This window comes from Kogia breviceps, chromosome 8 (assembly GCF_026419965.1).
Source record: "Kogia breviceps isolate mKogBre1 chromosome 8, mKogBre1 haplotype 1, whole genome shotgun sequence".
Lineage (NCBI taxonomy): Eukaryota > Metazoa > Chordata > Mammalia > Artiodactyla > Physeteridae > Kogia > Kogia breviceps.
The window spans coordinates 2,749,432-2,771,748 of NC_081317.1; the positions used below are offsets into that span (position 1 = coordinate 2,749,432).

Here is a 22,317-nt window from a genome sequence, read left to right on the forward strand (position 1 = left end):
GGCCTCGGTTTCCCCAGCGCAGGTTTGGTGGCTCCTGTATTCCGGGTGGCTTCTCAGTTTTGGTCTGCGTCCCTGCTTGAGTGTCTCGTGCCTGAGGCCTCGTGGGTTTAGGAGGTGCTGTCCGGGGTCCCTTCTCCGCTGCGGCTGTTCCCATGGTCCACGCGTGGCTTGTGTTTTTCCTTCCATCTCCTTCCCACCGGGTCCTGTCGGGGTCTTGGGCTGGCGTCTCACCACTGAGGACTGTCCTCTCGTGGGGACTGCGGTTTTCATCTCCTTTCGCTTGTTTATCTCGTCAGCCCCACTTGTTCTTGCTGAGAAACCGAAACTTCAGCTGGGCTGAGGTGTGGTCCTGCAGGATTTGCTCCTTGAGGCCGCGAGGCTGCCTGTGCAGTGCAGTGATGTGATGGGGGCTCGGTGGTAGCTGCTGGTGAGGGGCGGGGTGCCTCCTGCGCTTCAGCATGAGCGAGGGGCCGGCCTGAGCTCCGGGCCTTCCTGATCAGGGTACCTGTTCCATAGAGACCTTGGCCCACGTTTCTTTGTGTGGGTGGAGAAGCTGAGGCCCAGAGGGTCCAGGGCTTGTCCAAGATCACATGTCGGGCTGGAACCTGGGCCTCTGGCTTCCAGTGCAGATCTTATTCCTTTAGGCCATCAAGAGGGCAGAGGAAGCATGTGCCTGGCTGGGGGAGGCCTGTGCCCAGCCCCGGTTCCCCCGGCCACCTTTTGTAGTCAGGGTGGACTTCCTGGAGGTGGTGAGTGCAGCGTGGTTCCTGAAGGATGGAAACTTGGGCAGGGGGCAAGCGTGTGGTGGGCAGCAGATCAGTGTGCGTCCAGATGTGGAGCCTGGCCAGAGGGCCAGGTGCCAGTGTGCCGAGGGGAGGTGGGGCCCTGACATGCAGCTTGCGGCTCAGGGCTCCCTTGTGGGCACCGCAGTATAGAGGGAGATCACTCGCGTGCTGAGCTTGCCACGCCTGGTGCCTGGTACCATGCCGGGCGCCGGGCACACAGCAGCGAGCCGTGGGCATCCATCCATTGAAAGTGACCGTGAGACAGCCAGGCAGGGCCCCCCAGGTGTGATCAGTGCTGCCTTGGGGGAAGCCCAGGGGACTGTGGGAGCCCAGAGTAGGCCCCGGCCCAGCTGTGAACATCAGGCAAGGCTTGGGTGGGCACATGTCCAGCCGACACCAGAAGAGGGGAAGGGTGTCTGGCAGACGCGGCTGGCGGGGTCAGCGCGTGCCGAGGCCGAGAAACTCGGTGGATGTGGCGCGCTGTGGGGCCCCAGGGAGGGACCGTCCACGGGTCCCCAGGGCTCTCCCGTAACCGCGGACCCCCTCCTGAGGCCCCCTCAGCCTGTCCGCCCGTGAGCCTTGGGCAGACCCCAGCTGCCTGTTCCCCCAAGACCTGGGGGAGAGTGGATGACACCCGTCTCCCGTCCCAGTGGAGCTGCGGGCTCGGGGCTGGGGCGGCACCGGCTCTGACCCCTCCCCTGTGCTCACCGGGGGCTGTTAGGAGCGCCTGCTGCGTGCGGAGCCTCTTCGGGGACCCTGTCCTCGTCGCACACGTTCTCAGCCGTGGTGCTGTGACGCTGTTCCCACACCTCCCGGGTAGAGAAACGGGGTGCAGGGGGGAGGGGCGCTCGCGGAGGTCTCGGGGCCACACTGGCGCGGCTGGGCTGCCCCCGTCGGCCTGGGCCGGAGCCGCGCCGCCCGTCTCTCCGTGTGGCGCATAAATCTGGAGCGCTGGGCGCGATCCCGAGGCAGCGCGGCCCTCAAGACCAGATTTATGAGCCATTCGATAAATACCTGATCCCATCAGGACCGCCCCCTCCCCCTTGCCTCTTGCTGGATTTATAAGTCACAAGCAGACAGTCAAGACCCTCCTACACCGCCCTCTCATGCTCACGACACAACGTACAACTCCCCTCACTCACTGGCCCCGTGTGGCCCGCGAGCCCTGGGGCCACGGGAGGAGGCTCTGTCCTGGCGTGGGTGGCGGGCGCGTCGTGCTTCCCGTGCTTCCCGTCGCCTGTGGGGTCCGGCCCACTGCCTCGCTCTGGTGGCCCCGGCGCAGCCTCGGTGCCGGCCCTGCAGGGGGCTCGGTCCTGAGGCAGCCTCCTTCCTCTCTGCTGTCCTGGGACGACCCCCGCCAGGAGAGCTCCCCGGCGGTGGCAGGGCTGGTGGCAGCGTGAGTTGGGGCAGAGCGGGGCCCAGGGGGGTGGGGGCCCGGGGTGCCACCCCAGCCTTGGCCGGGCGCACGCAGGATGTGGCTTGTCCGCCCTCAGGGCCGGCCTGAGCCCTCCCAGGTGCCAGCCCCACACGGGCGCCCATGCCGACCGGCCTCGGTGCCGCCCGACCCCTGGGAGAAGCTTGTGATCACACCCCTGGTACAGGTGGGGCGCAGGCTTGGCGCTGGCCCCTGGACCGGCCGACCGCGGGGAGGGCCGACGGGCACCCTGCCCCCGCGCTGGTAACGAGGGACGCGGCGGGCCCACGGCGTCTCGTGTCGGGCCACGGCAGGGGCGTGCGCACACACGCAAACCCTGGGGGCCCGTTCCGCAGCATTCCGGGGTTGGTGGGGCCCAGGTGGGAGGTGCCCCGCGGGCCAGCCCTCCCCAGGCTGAGCCCGGGCCTGTCCGCTGGGCGTGCAGCTGCAGGGCTCAGGGCCTACGGGTGCTCCCGTCTGAGGGGGGAGACCTGACGGCAGCAGGCTGGAGGGTCACCCCGCTGCCCCGCCTCTGCTTCCTTCTTCCTCTCTGAGGAAGGCCTCTCCCCGTTTCCTTCCTGCGCCCCGTCCCCTGCCTCCGAGGGACTGGGCTGTGAAAACGGCAGCGCCTGAGGTGTGTGCACAGGGGGGCATGGCCCCCGCCTGCGGCTGCGGAGAGGCCCCCGCTGGTTCCCGTGCCTCCCTGTCCACGCGGGCGCGTGGCCTTGCCTCTCCGAGCCTCAGTTTCCTCGCGGTGCACGGGGGTGTCGGCAGGCTCCCCGAAGGGCCTGTTGGGGGGAACGTGGAGGGTGCCAGCCCCGCCCGTGCCTGGCGGGTGGTGAGGTCAGAGAGTGGGGGCTGCAGCGTGTGTGCACGTGGGTGAACCCGTATATGTTGCACGTGATCATTCTTGTGTGCAGGGCACTTGTCCTGGGTTGAGCCCCCTGAGGGAAGGAGGGATGTGTCCTCTGAGCTCGGGGGACATAACTCGCCCCGTGACCCCTGGCAGGGACATGCCCCTCCGGCCTTGAGAAGAGGCAGCCGGGTCAGAGCCCTTGGAGAAGTCCAGCCCTGCCTGCCCCGGGGGCCATACAGGGGATGGAGGAAGGGCCCGGCCGCTGGCGGTGCCAGAGCAAAGGAGGCGGTAGGCCTGTGGTCCGTCGCCCCCCGCCCCCAGACACCCCTCCCACCTCGCGGCTTCCTGCCTGGCCCCAGGAGCCGGAGGGCAGCAGTGGGCACTGTGTGGGTCCGGGGGAGGGGGTCCCACCCTGGCTGTGGGCTGCTGCTCCCCTGGACGTCCGGCAGCAGCTGTCTCCTGACGCCGGGGACCCGGCTTATGCTGGGCGTTAGTGCCCCTCCCAGGCGCGTGCTCGGCTGCTGGGGGAGGGTCGGCCCCGGGGGCTTTCCTGGGGATCCCCGGCGTGGGGGCCCGGCCTCCTCTGCCCTCCCGGCAGCGTCCCCTCCCCGTGCTGGCCCCTCTGCCCGTGGCTCGGGGCTGGGAGGATGACGAGGGCCTGTCTTGGCCGACGCCTCCCACCCGAGGCTTCGCGGTGCCAGCGGATGTAAGTCAAACACAGCTACAGACCTCTAAGAGGTGGTGGAGCTGGCAGAGCGTGATCCCCAGCCCCTCCCCCTGCCCCCCCCACCCTGTGTGTAAATAAAACAAAATATTTGCAACGATGTTGCTCAGAGCGGAGGGGCCCTTCCGGTTTCAGTGTTTCACTTGCTGATTAATTCCAGACACCCCCAGGCAGGAGGCAAGTGCTGAGGGATCCCCACCTGCCACCCTGTCCCGCCTGGAAGGGGAGGAGAGCCCCTTAACTGGGCGGCGTCATGGGGGCCTTGCGCGGGGGCGAAGCCGAGGGCGCCTCCTGTGGATCCAGCCTGGAGGCCGGTGCTGTCCTCGTCACTCTGGCTGGGGCAGCTGGGGCAGAGCAGCGTCTGATTCCGGAGCCTGGGGCTTTAAGCCGCCTGTTCTCCCGAGGGCTCAGCCGCACCCCTGTGCTGCTCCGGGCCTGTTTCCCCAACTGCTAAAACGTGCCTCTCAGCTGTGTCCCCGCTCTGAGGATTTAGGGTTCTGTTCAGAGGACAGACCCTGGGGGGACCCCCACCCTCAGGGTCTCAGGGGCACCGGCCTGCCAGGGTCCCGGGTTCCCACCACTCCGGATGCGGGCACAGATCAGCCTGTGTGGCTGCCGCCCACCGGGTCCACTCTTCTGGTTGTGACCCCGTCCCCTGTAGCAGACGGTGACGCGAGGAGGTGCCCTGCTCCGGCCCAGCATCCGCTGTGTCGGAAGAGGCCAGAGCCAGGCCGGCCAGCTTGAGCTCCCCGCCCAGCCCCACCGGCTGTCAGACTTTCCAGAAGGACCAGGCTTGCAGAAACTCTGACTCGAGGCCTCCCGCCTGGCTCCGGGGCCCGGCTGGTGGATCTGAAGCGTGGTCCGGCCCCGTGTCCGAGTCTCGCCACACGGACGGAAAGTCTGTCTCTCGCTCGAGTCAGCGTTTGCGTCTTGGAGAGCGCAGCCCCTGGCAGGGGCCATCCGTAAATAGCCATTTGTGGATGCGGGAAGGATGCAGGGCCGGCCCTCAGCGAGCCCCGCGGCCCGGGGTGGGTCTGAACGGTCGTTGGCGGTACCGGCGTGTCGGAGAGGGGTCCACGTGGACTGTGGCAGAGCTGTGGGTGGTGTTCCAGGAATGGCACGGGCCCGGGGGACCCCCAGGGAGCAACAGAGGGGAGCCCTCACACCCCCAGGCTTGGGGGAGGGAGCGGGGGCGGGCCGGCAGAGCCCCTAGAGCTGTGGCCTGAGGAGGAAGTGGCCGCTGAGAACCGTGGCCAGGCAGGGCGGGCACCAGAGCCAGGGACCCCCCTCCTCCCTCCTGCTGGTCCCCTGCATTTGCAAGACCCACCCGAGGCCAAGGGTGAGAGGGCCCGGGGTGAGGCAGCCCCGAGCTCGGGCCCCGGAGCTGGGCAGGGCAGGTGGGTCTCTCAAGAGGTACGTGGGGGTGGGCAGTCCCGTGACAGCGGCGTCTGCGGGGACAGGGCACTGTGTTTTGCCCGGTCCGGACTTCCCGCAGGGGAGGGTAGGCCTCGACTGAGGCCCAGAGGGGTGATGGCACGCACCCTCCCGGCCTCCGGAAGGCTCCGTGCTGGGGGCTGCGTGCAGGGCCTTCCCCTCGGTGGGGCTGGGAGCGTGTGACCGGGGTTTCACGGCAGCCCTCGGGAAGTCGCCTCGCACAAGCTCCTGCTCTGCCATGGGGTCTGCAGGGGCCCCAGGAAGCCTTGTGTGGGGTGGGGGCTGAGGAGGAGCTGGCCCTGGGAGTGTCGGGGGACGTCTGGACACCTGCTCTGGCTCAGCAGAGCAGGACCAAGGGAGGGCGGCCGGCGGCGGCGGTGGGGGCCCCGTCCTGGTGCTGCGGCCCTCGCTTAGTGGCATCTGGGGAGGCACAGGCCCAGTACGCCCAGGGGCTCCCCTGTGCTGGTGCTGTGTGGGCAGCCTCTCCTACCCCGCCCAGGCCTCCTTTCCCCGGGCCCAGGGCCCTTGGTGTCCCCAGCAGGGGAAGGGGGTGTGTGTGTGTGTGAGGGTCAGCACAGAGTGCTGCAGAAGCCCCCGGGAGCCTTCTTGGGTCTTTGTGGGGCTCTGGTTCAGCGTCGCCTTGGGCCTGCTGGGTGACCTCAGGGAGGTCTCGGCCCCTCTTGGGAAAGGGCGGCTTGAGCTGCATGGGCTGTGAAGTCGAGGGTCCGTGAACGCCCAGCCGTGGGGCGCCTGGTCGCCTCGGCCTTCCTCCCGCGTGGGTCTCCGCGGGGACGTGTGGGATGAACCGTCCCCTCTCCGCCTCCTCCCATCAGCTTCTCTCCCTGGGTTCCCAGAAACTAGGCTGCCCCGACTGCGGCATCTGCTCAGTCTCTGCCCTCGCGCTGGACCCCCCGCACCCACCTGGCTGTCCCGGGCTGTCCCGTCTCAAGCCTGGGTTTGACCCAGCTTGTGCTCTCCCCCAGCCCCTCTCCTCCCCGCAGCAGAAAGGGACCATCAGAGATCTGCGTCTCACTCACCCCATCCTTTTCCTGGGGCACATTGGACCTTGTTCTCGGCCACGCTCCCCACCGTTGCACCCCTTGTTCCGCTCTCTAGCTGACGTGAGAGGCCCTTTCATCAGCAACATTTCTGCTCTGGTTCTAGGCCTTGACACATGCTACCTCTCCTGCCTGAATCGCTCTCCCTATTTTTCCTGTTCCTCCCATTTCATTGTCACTTCTTCCGGGAAGCCTTCCTGGCTTTGCCTCAGTCCATAGCCCATCAAAGCCCTTCTCACTCCACGTTGGGATCCCTGTTGAACTGTCAGCTTCCTGAGAGCTGGGCCCCATCTGCCCTGGCCCTGGGAGGGTCCTGGTGTGACCAACAGGTGAACGAATTAATGAGAGGCAGTGTGTTCTGGTCTCAGAGCGCACAGCCTCCGGGAGGCCAGGCTTGGGGCAGAGAGGAGGGGGCCGCAGTCGGGCCGGCTCTGAGCAGCATCCTTCTCCCCGGCCCCGGCCAGCTTGTGGGCGTGCTGCTCGGGCCCTGGCGGCGGAGGGGCTGCCGCGGGAGCTGCGGGCTGACTGGCAGCCTCCCCGTGCCTCAGCTGTGCAGGAGGAGCGGCAGCGGGGCAAGGACCGGGCTGAGAACGAGGTGGAGTCCACGAGCAGCGCCAACGAGGACATGCCCGTGGAGAAGATCCTGGAGGCCGAGCTGGCCGTCGAGCCCAAGACCGAGACGTACGTGGAGGCAAACGTGGGGCTGAACCCCAGCTCGGTGAGTGCGCACCCGCCCTGCTCTGGGGACCGTGGCCCCGGGCGCGCTCCTGGGAGGGAGACCCCCTCTGTAATGTCCCCAGTCGGGTGGGTGAGGTTTTGGTTGTTTGGCTCAAAGCCCAGGACTTTATGGTAACCTTCAGGCTCCGTGTTGTCTCCGGCCCATCTTCCAGCCGGGTTTCAGGGGTTCTGTGTCTGCCCCAGGTCGGCAGGCAGCGTTCGGTCCAGACTTCATCTGCGTATCCCGTGTGTGGTCAGGGTGGGACCACAGCCCTGTGGCCTGGCCCGAGGTCGCCCTAGCCTTGCTCCCTCCGTTCTGTCCCTGGCTCACAGTGGCCCCGACGGCACCGGACACACCTGCCCGGCTCCCGGCCCCAACCCCAGGGCCTTTGCACGTGCTGCTCCCTCTCTTCCTCCTCAGGCTTCAGCCTCAGAGAGGTGTCACTTCCTCGCGGAGCCCCTTTCCCTCTTGACCCACCCCCTGGTGCCCCTGTTCTGTGGGCTCAGAGCTCCTGACGTTACTCCTCACGGCCCCTAGCACACGGGGGCCACACCGCGGCGTGTGCGGTGGGTTAATTCTCCATCCTTGCCATCAGGCTGTTCCACAGGACCCGACCCTGCCCTGCCCGTAGGTGCTCTCACGTGGCCCCCGTCCCCAGCCCCATCTCCGAGTGTGCGGGTCCCGTCCCGTGTGTGTGGGGGGTCGGAGGCCGCCCTGCTGCCCCGCACTCTGTGATGCCCCAGGACCGCGGCCCCTCTGGGACACCCGCTTCGGCCGCGTGCCAGGGAAGGCGGGCCCTCTCCTGGGCGTGCCGCGCCTCCTAGAATGGCTCCCCGGGGCTGTGATCCTCAGCGGTCGGTCTGGTCTGTGGTCCGGCCCGACCCTACGCCCTGTCTCCGGTCCCGGTGCGGGGTGGGGCGGCTGCGAGGGCTTCACGACTGAGTCGAAACCCCGAAAAAGAAGTCAGGGGATCAAGCAAGGCCTGCCAGCTTTTGATTTTGTCACGTAAGGACGCTATTTGGAAGAAAACAAATCTGCCCTCTTCTCCACGAATTTAGAGCAGGCGGAGGGGGGGCGGGGTCTAGGGGACAGGCGGGCGGGCTGGCCGGGCAGAGGGTCTGCCCTCGTGCTGCAGCTTGCGCTGGGCTGGCCTGGGTCCCCCTCCGGGGACGGCTCGTTAGGCCCCTTCTCTCGACACCAGCGACACCTCTCTGCCCTGGGGCAGCCTCGGGCCTCTGCCTGGGGACCCCGCTGTCACCTCCTAGGACAGGGAAGGTCCCGCCCTCTCAGGCTCGGGCTGGAACTCCAGAAACTACAGTTGAATGGGGTCTGTCTGGTCTCTGAGTGGGAATCCCGGCTCGGCACGTTAAGCACTTGCTGGAGGCCACCCTGCGGGACGGAGCAGGGCAGAGCTGGAGCCCCCTCCCCCAGGGGAGCCCCCCCAGGCCTAGTCCTGCACCTAGTGTGCAGGCGAACTTGGCCCCCAGCTCTAGGCGTGACTTCGTGCTCACCTGCAAGGCCCCGGCCTGCCCGGGAGTGGCTCAGGGTGACAGCCTGTGCCCCGGGCCTGCTTTGGGCCCCTTGAGGGCTCGGAGGGGGCCGTTGGCCAGCGGCCAGGGAGAAGGCCCGACCCCTGGGCCTCTCCTCGGGTCTTCCCCCTGCGTGGCTCCCCCATGCCCCCCCCCACCATCAGGCTTGTGCTCTCACCTCGAGGGGCTGCCCTGTGGCATGGAAGGGCAAGGAGCAAGGTCCCCGGGGAGCGGAGCCTGGCCGCAGCGGCTCCGGCGAGCACCTGGCCCTGGCCTCTGGCACGCTGGCTGCTGGCTGTCTCGCTCGTGTGAGCCGGGACCCCGTGCGGGCCAGGCTCTGCCCGTGGCTGCTGCTGTCCGTCAGACGGGATGGGGCGGGCGTTGCCCACAGGGTGTCCTGGGTGCAGGGTGTCCGGGGCCCCAGCGAGTGTGTGGACTTCTGGTTGACGCTCCTGGGAGGTTTGTTGGGGAGCAGGTGGAGGAGGGGACGCCGCGTAGGCTGGGGGCTGGCCCCCCGCGGGTGACAACGGGGGCGTCCAGGGGCTGGCGCCTGTCTACGCCTTCCCCCTGAGGCCCGCGGACCAACCGGCCACGCTCCCCGGCTGCTGCCTCTCCCCGAGGTCCCAGGTCCCATTTCTGCACGCCTGGCTCTGTCCACCATGGTGGCCTCGGTGCCAGGTTGTCGCCGGGCCTCCCACGAGAGCCCTCAGCAGGCCCTTCGCGGGGCCGGCTTGTTTAGGCTGCGTCACCGGAGGGCGGATGGTTTCTGTTGGGGGAGGGCTCTTCCGAGGGGGCCTCCCCCGTGTGGCCATCATGGTTTCTGGAGTGAGGGGTTTCCACATCCCGTGCACGGGCCTCGGTTCCCCCGCACCCCCCGGGCCCAGAGGGTTCTCCACCCGAGCGCCACAGGCTGGAGCCAGAAGCAGCAGGGTGCCGCCGAGGCCGCCCAGGTTTCCCCGTCTCTGAGAATGACCGGGGGCATCCCCTTCTGGCTAGAGCTTCCTGGAGGGGCCTCCGATGCACCCTCTCTGTGTGCCGCCTCCGAGTCTGGTAGGAAGGAGCAACACCGGAGGGGCTGGCACCCACCCCCGAGTCTGGTCTGTGACACGGGGTCACCCGGCCCCAGACCCCAGGGCTGCCGTGGGGACTGAGTGGGCGGAGCACGGTGACCTTTCTGTGGCTGCCAGGACAAGGGACCACAAACCGAGTGCCTAAGACAGCACACATTTTAGGATCTTACGCTTCTCGCGGTGGGAAGTCTGAGCTCAGCGTCCCTGGGCCAGGTCAGGGCATCGGCGGGGCTGTGGCCCTTCTCGGGGAGAAGCCGCTGCCCGGCCCGGCCCTGCTCCGGGGTCGCCCGCGTTCCTGGGCTCCCGGCCCTTCCTCCGGCTTCGGGGCCGGCACGTCTTCCCTCCTCGACCTCGGCCTCCGTCCTCACGCCTTCTCTGCGCTCTGACCTCCTGCCCCCTCCGGTAGGGACCCCCGTGACAGCCCTGGGCCCACCCACTGCTTCCAGGGTAACCTCCCGTCTCAAAACCCTTATCTCGGCCGCGTCTGCAGAGTTCCCTTTGTCGGGTAAGGGGGCACGTTAGCCGGTTCTGAGGTATAGGACGTGGGTGTCACTGGGGGCGTTACTCAGCCGCCACCGCCGGGTAAGGCGTGTGGCGGGGCCTGGTCTGGGGCCGCGTTCTCTGCTCGGTGCTCACCGCGGTGCCCCTTCCCCCAGCCCAATGACCCCGTCACCAACATCTGCCAAGCGGCCGACAAGCAGCTCTTCACCCTGGTGGAGTGGGCCAAGCGGATCCCGCACTTCTCCGAGCTGCCCCTGGACGACCAGGTCATCCTGCTGCGGGCAGGTGAGTGGCCGGGCCTGGTGGGGGCTGGGCAGGCGTGGGCAGGAGAGGGGCGGGGGCTTTGGAGCCCCGCGGGTGGGACGCGGCCTTCCTCCTGCTGTGTGAGGCCGCAGGGGAAGGGGCACGGGCCGGGGCTCCTGCTCCAGCACTGCCCACCCCGGCCTGGGGTCTCCTCCCCTCCCTCGAAAGGACGGATTCAGTCTGGGGTCTCTCCTAGTGGCCTTCGGAGGGGTGAAGGGCCGTCTGGGGGACCTGTGGAGAGGGAGGGGTGAGCATGTCCAGCAAGGGCTGCCCTTGGGGGCCTGTGTGTTCTGCCTTCTCCCCCCGCTGAGGCCGCAGCCCCTTTCCCGGGCTGGGCTTGCGATGCGCGAAGCTGATGCGAAAGCAGCTCGCTCGGTGCTCGGCACACACCCCGCTGGCCGAACAGGTTGTGAGGGAGATCCTGGGACCCGGGGGCGGGCGGTGGTGGTGGGGGGGATGGGAGAGGCAGCTTTGGAGCCCCCGCGAGGCAGCCGCCCGCCCTCCAGGCCGTTCTCTCATCTGGGACGTGGGTGGGCCTGACGGCCGTGCCGCATGAAGGCCGCTGGGACACCGGGGGTCCTTGGCGCAAAGCTCCTGCCAGAGAGACAGTAGGGACGGGCCAGCTGGGAGGAGCTGGGCGGGAGCCCCGCCCCGCCGGTCCGTACGTGTGCACTGGGCCCTGCGTGCTCCGGGCCTGTGGTCGGGAGCCGCAGGAGCATAGGGCCAGCCCGGCGCCTGCCGGGCCCACTCTCGGGGCAGGAGGACAGGTGGCAGAGCCGGGTCAGAGGTAGGAAGGGGCTGGGCGGGCCTCAGTGGGGGATGGGAGAGACGCCAAGTGGTCGCAGAGTGTGGCAGGGTAGGGCAGGCTCTGGGGGGCTGGTCCTGCCCCTCACAGAGCTCCGGTCCTTGGCCGTGGGGTTTGGCCAGCGGGGTGTCCCTCCGCGCTGAGCCTGGGGGCGGAGGGAGCCCGCGCTTAGAGGAGTCTTCACCCTGGGGCACAAAACCCAACAACCAGAGCCGTCGCCAGGCCCGCAGGGTGTTGGGAGAGTCTGGGACCAGGGCTTGGAGGGGATTCTGATTCGCTGACCAGGCAGCCCCCTCCTCGCCCCGGGCCTCAATTTTCCTCTGTATAAAATGGGGCCAGTGCTTGCTTTTGTAGGGTTGACTCAGGATTAAACGGGATGATTCTTGTGATAGTGGCAGCCACCAGCCCAGGACCGTCCGGGCACTCGGGAGTGGTGGCTGTGACGGTCACTAGCGACAGTCTTGCGGGGTGATTCCTGCTGTTCGGTTTATAGGGTCATCGAAACACTTGCTCACAGGATCGGAAATTTCCATCCCTCTCTGTAGCCCTCGCACCTACTCGGTGTGCGCCGGGGCCTCATGTAGAGGGAGCGGCGAGTTGGCCTTTGGCTCTAAACACACCTTGTCTCAGCTCAGTAATTTACTGTTTTGTGGCATCCACAAAATGCCAGTCTCTGGCAGTTTGCCGTGGGGGCCAGACTGGCGGCAGCTGCTCCGTGGCACAAGTGTCTGGCGCTTGCAGCGAGAGACTTCCCTGGCACCCTAGTTTGGGAGCCTGGGTTAAACCACGCTCCGGGACGTGCTGTGTGCAGGACTTCTCAGGGCCTTTACTGCACGCGCTGTAGAGGCATTTCCCAAATGTCAGTGCTTGGGAACTTCCTTCCTGTGGAATGCTCGTGGGCTCGGGGTTTCTTGGAGCCCACTTTGGGAACCGCGGCTTGGGAGGGTGAGAGCTGCCTCGGGGGTGGGGGCCCAACGGGGGTCGGGGGCGGGGCGGCCCGGGGGTCCGGAGACAGCAGTGACCTTGTGCTCTCCCCGCCGCAGGCTGGAACGAGCTGCTCATCGCCTCCTTCTCCCACCGCTCCATAGCCGTGAAGGACGGCATCCTCCTGGCCACCGGGCTGCACGTCCACCGCAATAGCGCCCACAGCGCAGGGGTGGGCGCCATCTTTGACAGGTGGGGGCCCAGCCCACGGCCGTGACCTGCTTGGCCTTTGTCCTGTTCACGAAGGTTATACTTGCGGAGGAGATACAGAGAAGTGCGAGGACTAAGATTAAAATCCCTCCGGGGATACCCAGCAGCCGCCGCTGACGTTTTTGGTTTCCTTTTCTCCAAATATGTTTTAAAGTCCTGCCCGTGGGAAGGAAAGCTGCCCTATTTTTCATGCAAAGGTAGATTGGGCCGTAGATACCGTTCCGTGGTGCTGTAGTGTCGGAGGCGGCGGAGACTCTTCCGAGCCGAGACTAAAGCATCGCAGCGCCTGTGAGCCGGCGCGCACCCTGTCCCTGGGTGCCCGGCTGCATCTCAGTGCTGCTTCTGGCGTGTCCCCGGTGGAGACACCGCTCTCTGCCCCTCGGCCAGTGCTGGGCGGTGGGCAGGGGCTCCATTCACGTGCCTCCAGAACCGTGGCCCACCTGTGCTGCACCAGGCGGGGCGGACGGGAGCTGCTCTTTCCTGTCTCTGGGCCTTGCCTAAGAGCCCAGAGGACCTGGGGACCTGGGTGTCAGCTCAGCCAGCCGGAGGGGGAAGGGCTGGGGAGGGGCATCCCAGGGTCCCTCGGGTGGGGGCCGCGGCACAGGAGTGGTGAGTGGGAAGGAGCGGGTGGCGGGGGGTGGGGGGTGGGGATGGTGGTGGGAGGGGTCCCAGGCGAGCCCCCGACTACAGGAGCCTTGAAGTCAGAAGCGGGCAGCAGAAGCCCCTACTGTAGCCCCCTGGGGATAAATGTGGGAGCCGTGCTGCCCCGTGGGACAGCTCAGGTAGAACAGAGCAGTACCACGTACCTGTGGGCAGGCACTGGTTTAGACAGCGCAGGGATGTGTCTTTGCCACAGGACGTTTCAGGGCCTTTGACGAGCTCACGTACAGAAGTGCCACCAAAAGGGGCTGTGGAGTGCGGGGTTTGTTGCCCGCAGACGGCTTCCTTGGCGAGCACGTCCCTCTGGGGGGATGTTTAGAAGTGCAGCCCCAGTCACGCACCCAGCTGACGGTTCTGTGGGTCCAGCTGCTAGAGAGGTGACGGTGATGGGAATGTCATGAGTGGCTGGTGACGGGAAGTGGAACGGAGCCTCCGCTCCTCCGGCTGCAAGGAAGGAGCCAGGAAGCCGGGAGCTGGGGAAATGCCTTCCCGCGGGCGGACTCAAGGGAGTGGCAGGAATGCGTCGCTCAGGCCTCGGCCCCAGGCCGCCCTGTCTGCTCTGCAGCCCCGTGGGGGGCGTGTGGCAGTGGGCTTTGCCCCGGACGGACGTGCGTGCGGGGGCCTTGGCTCTCCCCGGCTGTCACGAGGCTCCTCTTTCGTCTCTGGCCCCCCAGGATAAAATCCCATTCGCAGACCTTCTGGAGGAAGAGGCGTGGAGCCCCCGGGGCGGGATGGGACAGGCTGGGTGTGGGGACTGTTACGCCCTGTCTGAGCAGCTCCCCCGGTCTCCTGGCTCTTCTCAGCTGCCCTCCGGCCCACACCGGGCTTGCCAAGCCCTTTGGGTTTTTCTGGCAGGCCCTGTGAGGGGCGCGGTCTGACCCGGACGTCGGCATCTGCCTGCTTCCCCCCCGCAGGGTGCTGACGGAGCTGGTGTCCAAGATGCGGGACATGCAGATGGACAAGACGGAGCTGGGCTGCCTGCGCGCCATCGTCCTCTTCAATCCCGGTACTGCCTGCCCGCCGCTTGACCTGCTGCCCGGGCCCGGGTGTCAGCCCGCCAGGGGGACTGACGTCCCCGGCTCTCACCCCAGCCTCGCTGCGCGTTGGCGCTGCAGCGGCGGCGACCTGCCCCTTCTCGAGCCTCGGTGTCTCTCTTACGACGGGGGCACAGCCATGCCACCTTCTTCCCAAGCCCCTTGCGAAGGTCGCACGAGGCTGGCGCCGCCGAGCTCATCCTCTGTGGTTTGGTGAGGCCTCTGGCCGGGCCTTTGGGCGCTGTGTGCAAAGTGAGGCCCCACCCGCACCGGCATCCTGGGCTCCAGAGGAGGCGGCCTCTTCGCGCGCTTCTGCTGGCGAAGTTCTGGAGCCCGGACGTTTTGGGGGTGGGCGGGGACAGCGGGGGCAGGTTTGGGGCTGCTGAGGGCTTCTAGGGGGAGGTGCAGGGAGCTGACCAGGTGGTGGGAGGATGGGGCGGCCCTAGGGGTTCCCGGGCCCTGACTCCCTGCCCTCCATCAGCTCCAGTGCTGAGGGCCGGGCTGGGCTGGAGATGGAGTCCGCCCGTGGGGACACAGCCCGTTGTTGCCGGGGACGTGTGTTCCCCAGGTTTGCGCTCGAGCCCGTGACCCTGCCAGCGTGGGAGGCTGAGCCACGTGTCTCGGCCCTGCCTGGCGGGATCCCCCTGGAAGTCGTGCGTGGCTTGGCTCCTGGCACTGGTTCGCCTGTTGGGGACCAGGCGTGGGGTCGCTGGGGACAGAAGGGAGGTGTCCAGAGCTGGTAGAGCCCCAGGGCCTGGGGGAGCCCAGTTGCAGAGGAGCCTGGCATGTTCCCAAGGTGCCCAGGACCCCAGGCCACCATGGCATCCACACTGGGCCACAGCGCTCCTGCTGGGACATCAGACAGCCAGGGCAGGGCCGGTGTGGGACCCCCTGGTCTGGGACTCCCAGGCCAACCGACAGCAGTCCTGTTGTTCCATGGCCGAGCCCCCAGAGGCTGCGTCCGCTTCAGACCAGCAGCAGGGAGGCTCTAGCCTCTGCCCCCTGAGCCACTAGGACGGACCACGCCTGGCTGGGGCCAGACTCAGGGCTGTGTGAGCCCAAAAATCCAGATGCCCAGCGGTGGCTGCTGTCCGGGGGCAGTGGGGAGAGAGAGAGAGAGAGGCTCGTCCAATGTCAGCTTGCTGGGTAACCTCAGGACATGAAGAAGCGCAGGGGGCTTATTAGCAAAGCTTTGCCCGGCCATGGCGGGGGCGGGGGTGTCTCAGTACCTCAGAGAGGCCTGTGACAGCTCACCAAGATGAGCCGGGGCGGCCCGTGCTTCTCAGCCTCGCCCCTGGGCCCTGGGGGTTTTGGCGACCCTGGTCCCAGGTGTCTCCATCCACAGGCAGAGCCTTCCAGACTGGGCTCCTGCCGCCAGGGTCCCAGGGCTCAGGATGGCTTCAGGGCCCCCCATAGTGTGGGTCTGGCTGTTTCAGGTAGAAGGGGCTGAGACCCAACGCAGCAGAGGCCTCTGGAGTCAACCCGGTTGCCATGGTAACCAGGAGCCGTCTGGGGGCAGGCCCATCCCACTTTACAGATGGGGCAGCTGAATGGCAGGAGGTCAGGGGACTGGCCCAAGGTCAAGTGGCCAGCAAGCCGCAGGGCCAGGGCTCGAGCGCAGGGCAGCCTCGTCTGAGTGGGGGCTCTGAGTCCCTGGGGCAGGTTCCCTGGGCAGGGCTCTTACCTGCGGCCCCTGCTCCCTCACAGACTCCAAGGGGCTCTCAAACCCGGCCGAGGTGGAGGCGCTTCGCGAGAAGGTCTACGCGTCCCTGGAGGCGTACTGCAAACACAAGTACCCCGAGCAGCCAGGAAGGTGAGCCTCGGCCCAGCCTCTGCCCAGATGGACCTCGGGGTCTCTTTGCAGACACCCTGCCCGGGGCAGGACCCCGCCACCAGCCCTTCAGGCACTCTTGTGAATTAGAAGGCGACACCCTGCCTTCATCCAGGGCAGTGGGTGACTGAGGTGCTCTCCGGGCCTCAGCGGGCACGCTCTCACGCTTTCTTGTAGCCCCACCAAAAAGATGGGCCCAGTGCGGGTACACAGTAGGTGCTTGTCACCGTGAAGCACGTAAACGAAGTCAGCGCTTTCCTCCGCCTGCCTAAGGGAACCGCTAGAGGCAGGGGCCTGGCGTGCTCACCCCTGGCAGGGAAGGACGCCAGCACGTAGTAGGTGGTTTATAATTGTATGCAGAGTAGATGGCCGTGGTCTGCAGACCTGCCCGTCTCTCCTGGCCGACTGTGGGTCCCGGAAGGGCTGGAACTGTCTCCTCTCTGGGTCTACAGTGCCGGGCACGCCGTGGGTGTCCAGGAGAAGGGGAAGCATCAGTGGCTTCACGGCGTTCCAAATCTGTTGTCCTGATTCCACCCCCTCCCTCTGCCGCTGGCCTCCCCGCCGACTGGCGCACACGGGCCACACAGGGTTAACTGTCTTGCTCGGCCTCATCTGGTTTGGTTTAGAGTGAAACTTCCCGGAGGAGGAGGATGAGAGGAGGGGTGGCCGGCCCGCCTGTTTTTCCTGGCTTCCCGCCCTAGCCCATCTCGCCAGCTCAGCAGAAAACAGCTCGTTCTCTGGCCCTGTTCCAGCCTCTAAGCTGCGTTTCTGCCTTTAAAACGCGGGTAGTGTTGCAGCCAAGCACGGGGCTTTTCCCCCTGAAATACAGACACTGTTAATAATTAATGAGGCCCTGGGGCCCCTGGAGGGGCATGTGGAGAGACCAGGCAGCACGTGGGGTGGGGACGGCGTGGGGGGCAGATGTGGATGTCCCTGGACGGGCATGTGGCCCCATCCCCCGCCCGCCCCCCCCCCCCCAGGCAACTGTCCTTGGCAGCAGGACCACGAAGCCTGGCGTCCCTTTTCCAAGAGGCTCCCAAAGGCTTCCCCCGTCCCTCCCCCACCCAGCGTCCTCCCCAGAAACTCCCCAGGGGGTGGGCACGGCCCGAGGAGCCTCCTTCCCTCCCACCCGCCGTGTCTGGGCATCAGGTGCCTCTGGCCGAGTTCTTTCTGGGGTAGGTGGGCGCCGGCGTGGGGCCCCCTGGAGGCTGGTCCTTGCTGAGGAGGGCTTGCTGATGCTCAGACCTGCTCCCAGCTCAGGAGCAGCGTCACCTTTGGCGTCCCTGCAGCCAGAGGCATTGCTGGTGCTCAGATCCCTTCTCGTAGCCCTTCTTCCTGCTTAAAATCCTACTGTGGCGCCCTCTTGCACTGGAGAAAGCTCACGTGTTGTAACTTCCCCACGAAGCCCCGTTCAGCCTGCCCCAGCCCGGCCACTGTCTCGCCACTGGACCTTCATCCTGGATCTCCACCCTGGGGGGGTCTCCTGCCGTGGCAGCCTCGGGGATGGGGCAGTGAGCCTGGTCCCTTCCCCAGGGGGCCGCCGGGCACCAGGGCGGAGGGTGGGAGGGAGGGCCCGCCCGGCCCTCACGCGGCTCCTGTCCCGCAGGTTTGCCAAGCTGCTGCTTCGTCTGCCGGCCCTGCGCTCCATCGGCCTCAAGTGCCTGGAACACCTCTTTTTCTTCAAGCTCATCGGGGACACGCCCATCGACACCTTCCTCATGGAGATGCTGGAAGCCCCGCACCAAATGACTTAGGCCCGTGGCCCGTCCTTCGCACCCGCTGGTCCGGCCGCCCCGGCCGGCTGCCAGCTGCTCTTCTCAGCCGAGCCTGTCCCGCCCCTCCTCTGCCTGGCTGTTTGGACTTGGGGGCGTGGCCTGTCACTGCTAAGCCTGAGATGTGCTGCCACCCTCCTTATTTTTTCAGTACTACTCGACCGGACCGGGCTAGTGGCCATGCTGGGGTGGCAGCCGGAGTGGCAGGAACTGGTGTGAGCCCCGGGGGAGCCCGGGCGGCTCACGGGGTCTCAGGCCCCCGCCCCCGGAGCTACAGCGGTCAGAGGGTGGCTCTGTTCCGTCACTGTTTTGTTGTCGCGAGGTCCTCTGTTTGCAGGGATCTCTCTGCCTCCTGTGTGTGCTGGCAACCTGCCAGCCCGGCCTCACCCACCATCGGGAGGAGAGGACAGGTGGGGGGATTGGCATGTCATTGCAGAAGACCCCACCTGCCCCCTGGGAAGACGGGAGGGGCTCTGGGGCAAGCAGCCTTGTCTCCCCTCAGAATGAAGGGTGAGCAACCCCTGTTTCCAAAGATAACTTTCAACTTTGTCCCCGAGCCAATCAGAACAGAAGCTGACCTCTGTGCAGGGTTTTGGGGCCACCTCAAGGCTGCAGGGACTGGAGTCACCTGCCCACCCCACCCCACCCCACCTCGTTTCTCTCTTTGCATCGTCCTGGTCTCAGCTTCTTGTCCCACGTGGTCCTGTCCATCCCTGGGTAGCCAACCCCCCCCCCCCCCGCCACCAGCTAAATCTTCCAGTCTGTGCCCAGGGCCAAGGCTGACCCCAGTCCCCAGTCCCCAGTCCTGGAGGGCTAGCCTGGTCTCTGGCCCTCCTGGAAGCACTGGGGGGCCATGCCGACCTGGGCTCTGCTGACCTCTCAAGGGCAGAGGTCACCACCAAGGAGGCCCATAGGGACGGGAGGAGAGGAGAGTCACTTTCCGCAGAGGGTCCTCGGGCAGCTGTGCACGTTGAAGGAGGGACTTGTGGGCACATGGCTCGGGGGAGGGGGCAGATGGTCCATTCTGGAGCGCTCTGGGTAGAGAGGCCCCTTCGCTGGCTGTTCTGTCCAGAGGACTCTTGGGGTCAGGGGCCGTTGAGTGCCGGCACCCTTGGGCCGGGGCTGGATGCCCCTCGGGGACAGCCAGCCCGGCTGTTGTCTTGGCCGGATGACGGAGCCCTTTGTGGGAGCTCCATCAACACCTGCTCCGGGTGAGGGCACCCCACCCAGCCCTGCACCCGCCCCTCAACCTTTCACCCAACCCAGGCAGGCAGGCCCTCTGCCCCTGGGGTGGGGGCGGGGGGCGGGGTCTCTCAGGTTGAACTGGCCTCTTTTGCACTGTAATGCTCTCCCTTTGGTCTGAGTACTCTGTATTTTCATGCTTCGTACTCCTGTGAACCCAGCATTTGTCAGTCGGGGAGGGGCCTGAACCGGGCGGGGGGGGGGTGCCGGGGGTAGGGGTTGGGGAGGAGTCCTGTCTTCTCAGACCATGAGGGGATGCTCTGCGACGCCTGTCTTCTTCCCCGCTGCTGCTGCCCTCCAGGGAGGCCCCAGAGCGGGGGGTGGGCGTGGGGGCTGTGGATGCCCTCCCCCCAGGGCTGGAAGGGGAGATGTGGGCCTCCAGGCCTCTAGGGAGGAGGGGGTCCATTCTTTGCCCTCCCGAGTCTGGCCCGAGCTAAGTGTGAGGCACCTGGGCAGAGGGTGTGGAAGGCTCCACAAACACGCCCTTTCTCTGGCACCCCACCCCGCCCTTAACGTGGTGGCCCAGGCGAGGCGTCCCCTGCCTCACAGGCACCCCCAGCCCCGTCCACCATCTGAGGCAGAGACGGGGCGAGCCCACGCCTGCCTAGCTGCCCCTCTTCCCAGACTCTCCCTGCGAGTCTCCTGGCAGCCTTTGCGGGCCTGCTCGTGTCAGGCAGGGGGACGCCGGCACCCTCGGGGGCCTCCCTCTGGGACCCCCTCCCCCTGGGAATGTCGGCCGACCCCCGGCCCACCACCCTGGTGCCTTCTGCAGCCAGATGCACCCTGTCCGCGCCCGGCCCCCTCCCGCTCCCCTGGACCCCTCGGGAACGTGGGGGCTCCAGTGGGGAAGACCCAGGATGGGGCGCCTTGCTGGGGGGTCGGCCTCGTGGGCCGGCTGCCCATAAAGCACTGAGGTCCCCAGGCCACCCCCTCCCAAAGCCAGAGGCTCCCTGGCCCCTCGCCGCTCCGCCTTCCCGCGGCCCCGCCGGCACGGCAGCATCTCGGGCCCTTGGGGCTGCCCTGTCGTCTTCTCCTCGGTCCGCTGTCACCGATGGTGTCATGCAGTGCTGTTTGTTTGAAAGATGATGGTGGGGAAACGGCACGTCACTCAGTAGAGAGGTAGGATTTTTATTTAACCAGACCTTCAGTAGTATCACCAGTCTGGTTCAACTAAGGTGATTTTTTGTAATTATTATTATTATTATTATTATTATTTTGGTGGGACAATCTTTAATTTTCTAAAGATAGCACTAACATCAGCTCATTAGCCATCCTGTGCCCGTCCCCGCCTGCTGGACGCTTCCGGCACGTCCCCTCCCTGCTTGGACATCAGACGGGCCTCCCGAGGCCAAGGAGCGAAGACGACCACGCCCCGGGCTTGGAAGGTGTTGGCAAAGCCAGACTCCGGCTCGTCCCCCGTCAGGCGTCTCCTTGGAAGCTGGCCTGCCCGGGGACGTCCGCCCAGATGGCTCCCGGGTCAGCCCCTGGCCCGCTCGTCCCCTGGGGGGGAAGACGGCGCCACACCCTCGGTGTTCCGGAAGGATTCGGGCTGGCAGGCCGGTGGCCAGTGCTGGAGACCATGCCGAGCTTCCTCCTCCGTGGGGGCCCCTGGGGGGGCCCGGCCGGAACGTGCAGCCAGTGGGTAATCAGCTGATGTTGTCCCCGTCACGGAATTCGGTCCCTGCCCACGCAGGTGTGTGGTGTACGACGTACATGCTGTACAGAGACCCTGTGTGCACAGACCTGCTTTTGCCATCCGCGCACATGTCTACCAGTTACCAGCGTTTTCTGTTTATTTTTAATCAAGACTTTCCTCCCCCCCCCCGCCCCCGTTTTCCTACAAATTTGCTTCATGTAAGCAAGTACGTAAGGACCCCTCCTTTGGTGAAATCCGGGTTCGAATGAATATCTCGTGGCAAGGAGATGCATCTATTTTAAGATGCTTTGGAGCAAACAGGTTTAGCCGTTCCCAGTCCTTAGAATGCCTTAAAGCCGGGATGCGTAGCTCACACTTAGAGAGGATGACAGATACATACAGTGAAAAGAGATGTCTAAAGCATCGGGAAAGGTAGAAAAAAAATCTATTTTTGTACAAATGTAATTTTATCCCTCGTGTATACTTGGAGGATGTGGCGGGGAGGGGGGACTTGTTTTGTTTCTGCTTCTAGAGATTGAGGTGAAAGCTTTCTGAGTCAACGTCGGCACGCCAGATGGGGCGGAGGAGGGCTCTCGGGACGGGGCACGGGCTGCAGACGAAACCGCTGCACATAGATGTTTTCTTTCTGGGGCAGGAAGGTGGGCCTGAAACCTTCAAGGGTTGTCTTCCCCTTTCGAGTAATTTTTAAGCCTTGCTCTGTTCTGTCCCTGTTGCCAGCTGGCCTTCCCGAGACTCTTGACTGTGAAATTCCTTCCCCACGTGACTGTTCTTGAAAACTTCGCGGCCGCAGGCGCCGGGGATTCACGAACAATGGTGTTAGAATTGTGGACAAGAGAAACTCAAAGCCAAACGTGAGAGGAGAAACAAACAAAACATGAGTGTTTAAAAATACATCCCCATTCAGTTTGCCTTTGTGCTGGTGGGGTTTTCCTGTCGGTCTGGAAGTCAGCCACGCCGGGGGCTTCCGGCCGCCCTGGACGGGGAGGGCCTGCCGGCCTCGCCCTGACCTGGGCTGGGTCCACACCAGGTGCCCCAGCTGCGCCCCGCACGGCGGTGTTGGCCTGTCCAGGATGGTGGGACTGCGCCCTAGGCCCCCCGGGCCCTTTCTCCTCCTGGGTCCGCTCCGGATCACAGAGGTCCCGAGGGCCTGCCTCTGGGTCTGGGCCCCGTCCAGAGGCCTCCCGAGAGCGCTGCCCTCAGCGTCCGAGGGGCCGGGCGTGGGCTGAGCCCAGCCCCGGTGTCCACACTGGCTTGAAGGGGCGGGAGGTTCACACACGGCCACGGATGAGTGACGTCATCGAACTGCGCCCATTGAGTGAGCAGGTAGCGCCACCCCTTCCGCCGCGACTCGTCCCCGTGCTGTCTGGGAGCTGGGCTGGGCCCGGCCGCAGGTTGGTGCTGGTCCCTGAACCCTCCGGTGCACCTCCAGCCAGCAGGCACCCTCCAGGGAGCCCCGGGGTGGCCCGGAGCGCTGGGAACCTTGAGGGCCAGAGTCCCGCCTGCTGGCACCGGACACATGGTACCGAGGGCAAAGGTGGCTCCTGGCAGGAGGGCGTGACTCACCACGAGGCCTGTGGCCCGAGAGGCAGGGGCTCCCCTGGTGACCCCCCAGATGTGCTCGTGCACATACAGTATATATGGTGACACGTGCATTCACACACATACAAGCGCTCGTACACACGTGCACACACCACCTCACGGAAACTCAAAGGCTCCCGTCCCTACCAGGG

At 66.2% G+C, this 22,317-nt stretch overlaps 1 protein-coding gene across 7 annotated transcripts in view; it reads left to right on the top strand.

Annotated features, from left to right (window-relative positions):
* RXRA (retinoid X receptor alpha) overlaps positions 1 to 21,478 on the top strand; it is a 98,905-nt gene extending 77,427 nt beyond the window's left edge. For 5 of the 7 annotated variants that reach the window (XM_059071505.2, XM_067040356.1, XM_067040358.1 and 2 more), the window contains 6 exons: positions 6,820 to 6,989; positions 10,245 to 10,374; positions 12,241 to 12,373; positions 13,966 to 14,057; positions 15,793 to 15,898; positions 17,523 to 21,478. In XM_059071505.2, the coding sequence (XP_058927488.1) occupies positions 6,820 to 6,989; positions 10,245 to 10,374; positions 12,241 to 12,373; positions 13,966 to 14,057; positions 15,793 to 15,898; positions 17,523 to 17,670 (779 nt within the window). In that variant the 3' untranslated portion in view covers positions 17,671 to 21,478. Of the gene's footprint in view, positions 1 to 6,735; positions 6,990 to 10,244; positions 10,375 to 12,240; positions 12,374 to 13,965; positions 14,058 to 15,792; positions 15,899 to 17,522 lie in introns of all 7 variants that reach the window. The other 2 variants (XM_067040354.1, XM_067040355.1) reach the window with 1 other exon arrangement.
* Positions 21,479 to 22,317: the final 839 nt, after the last annotated feature.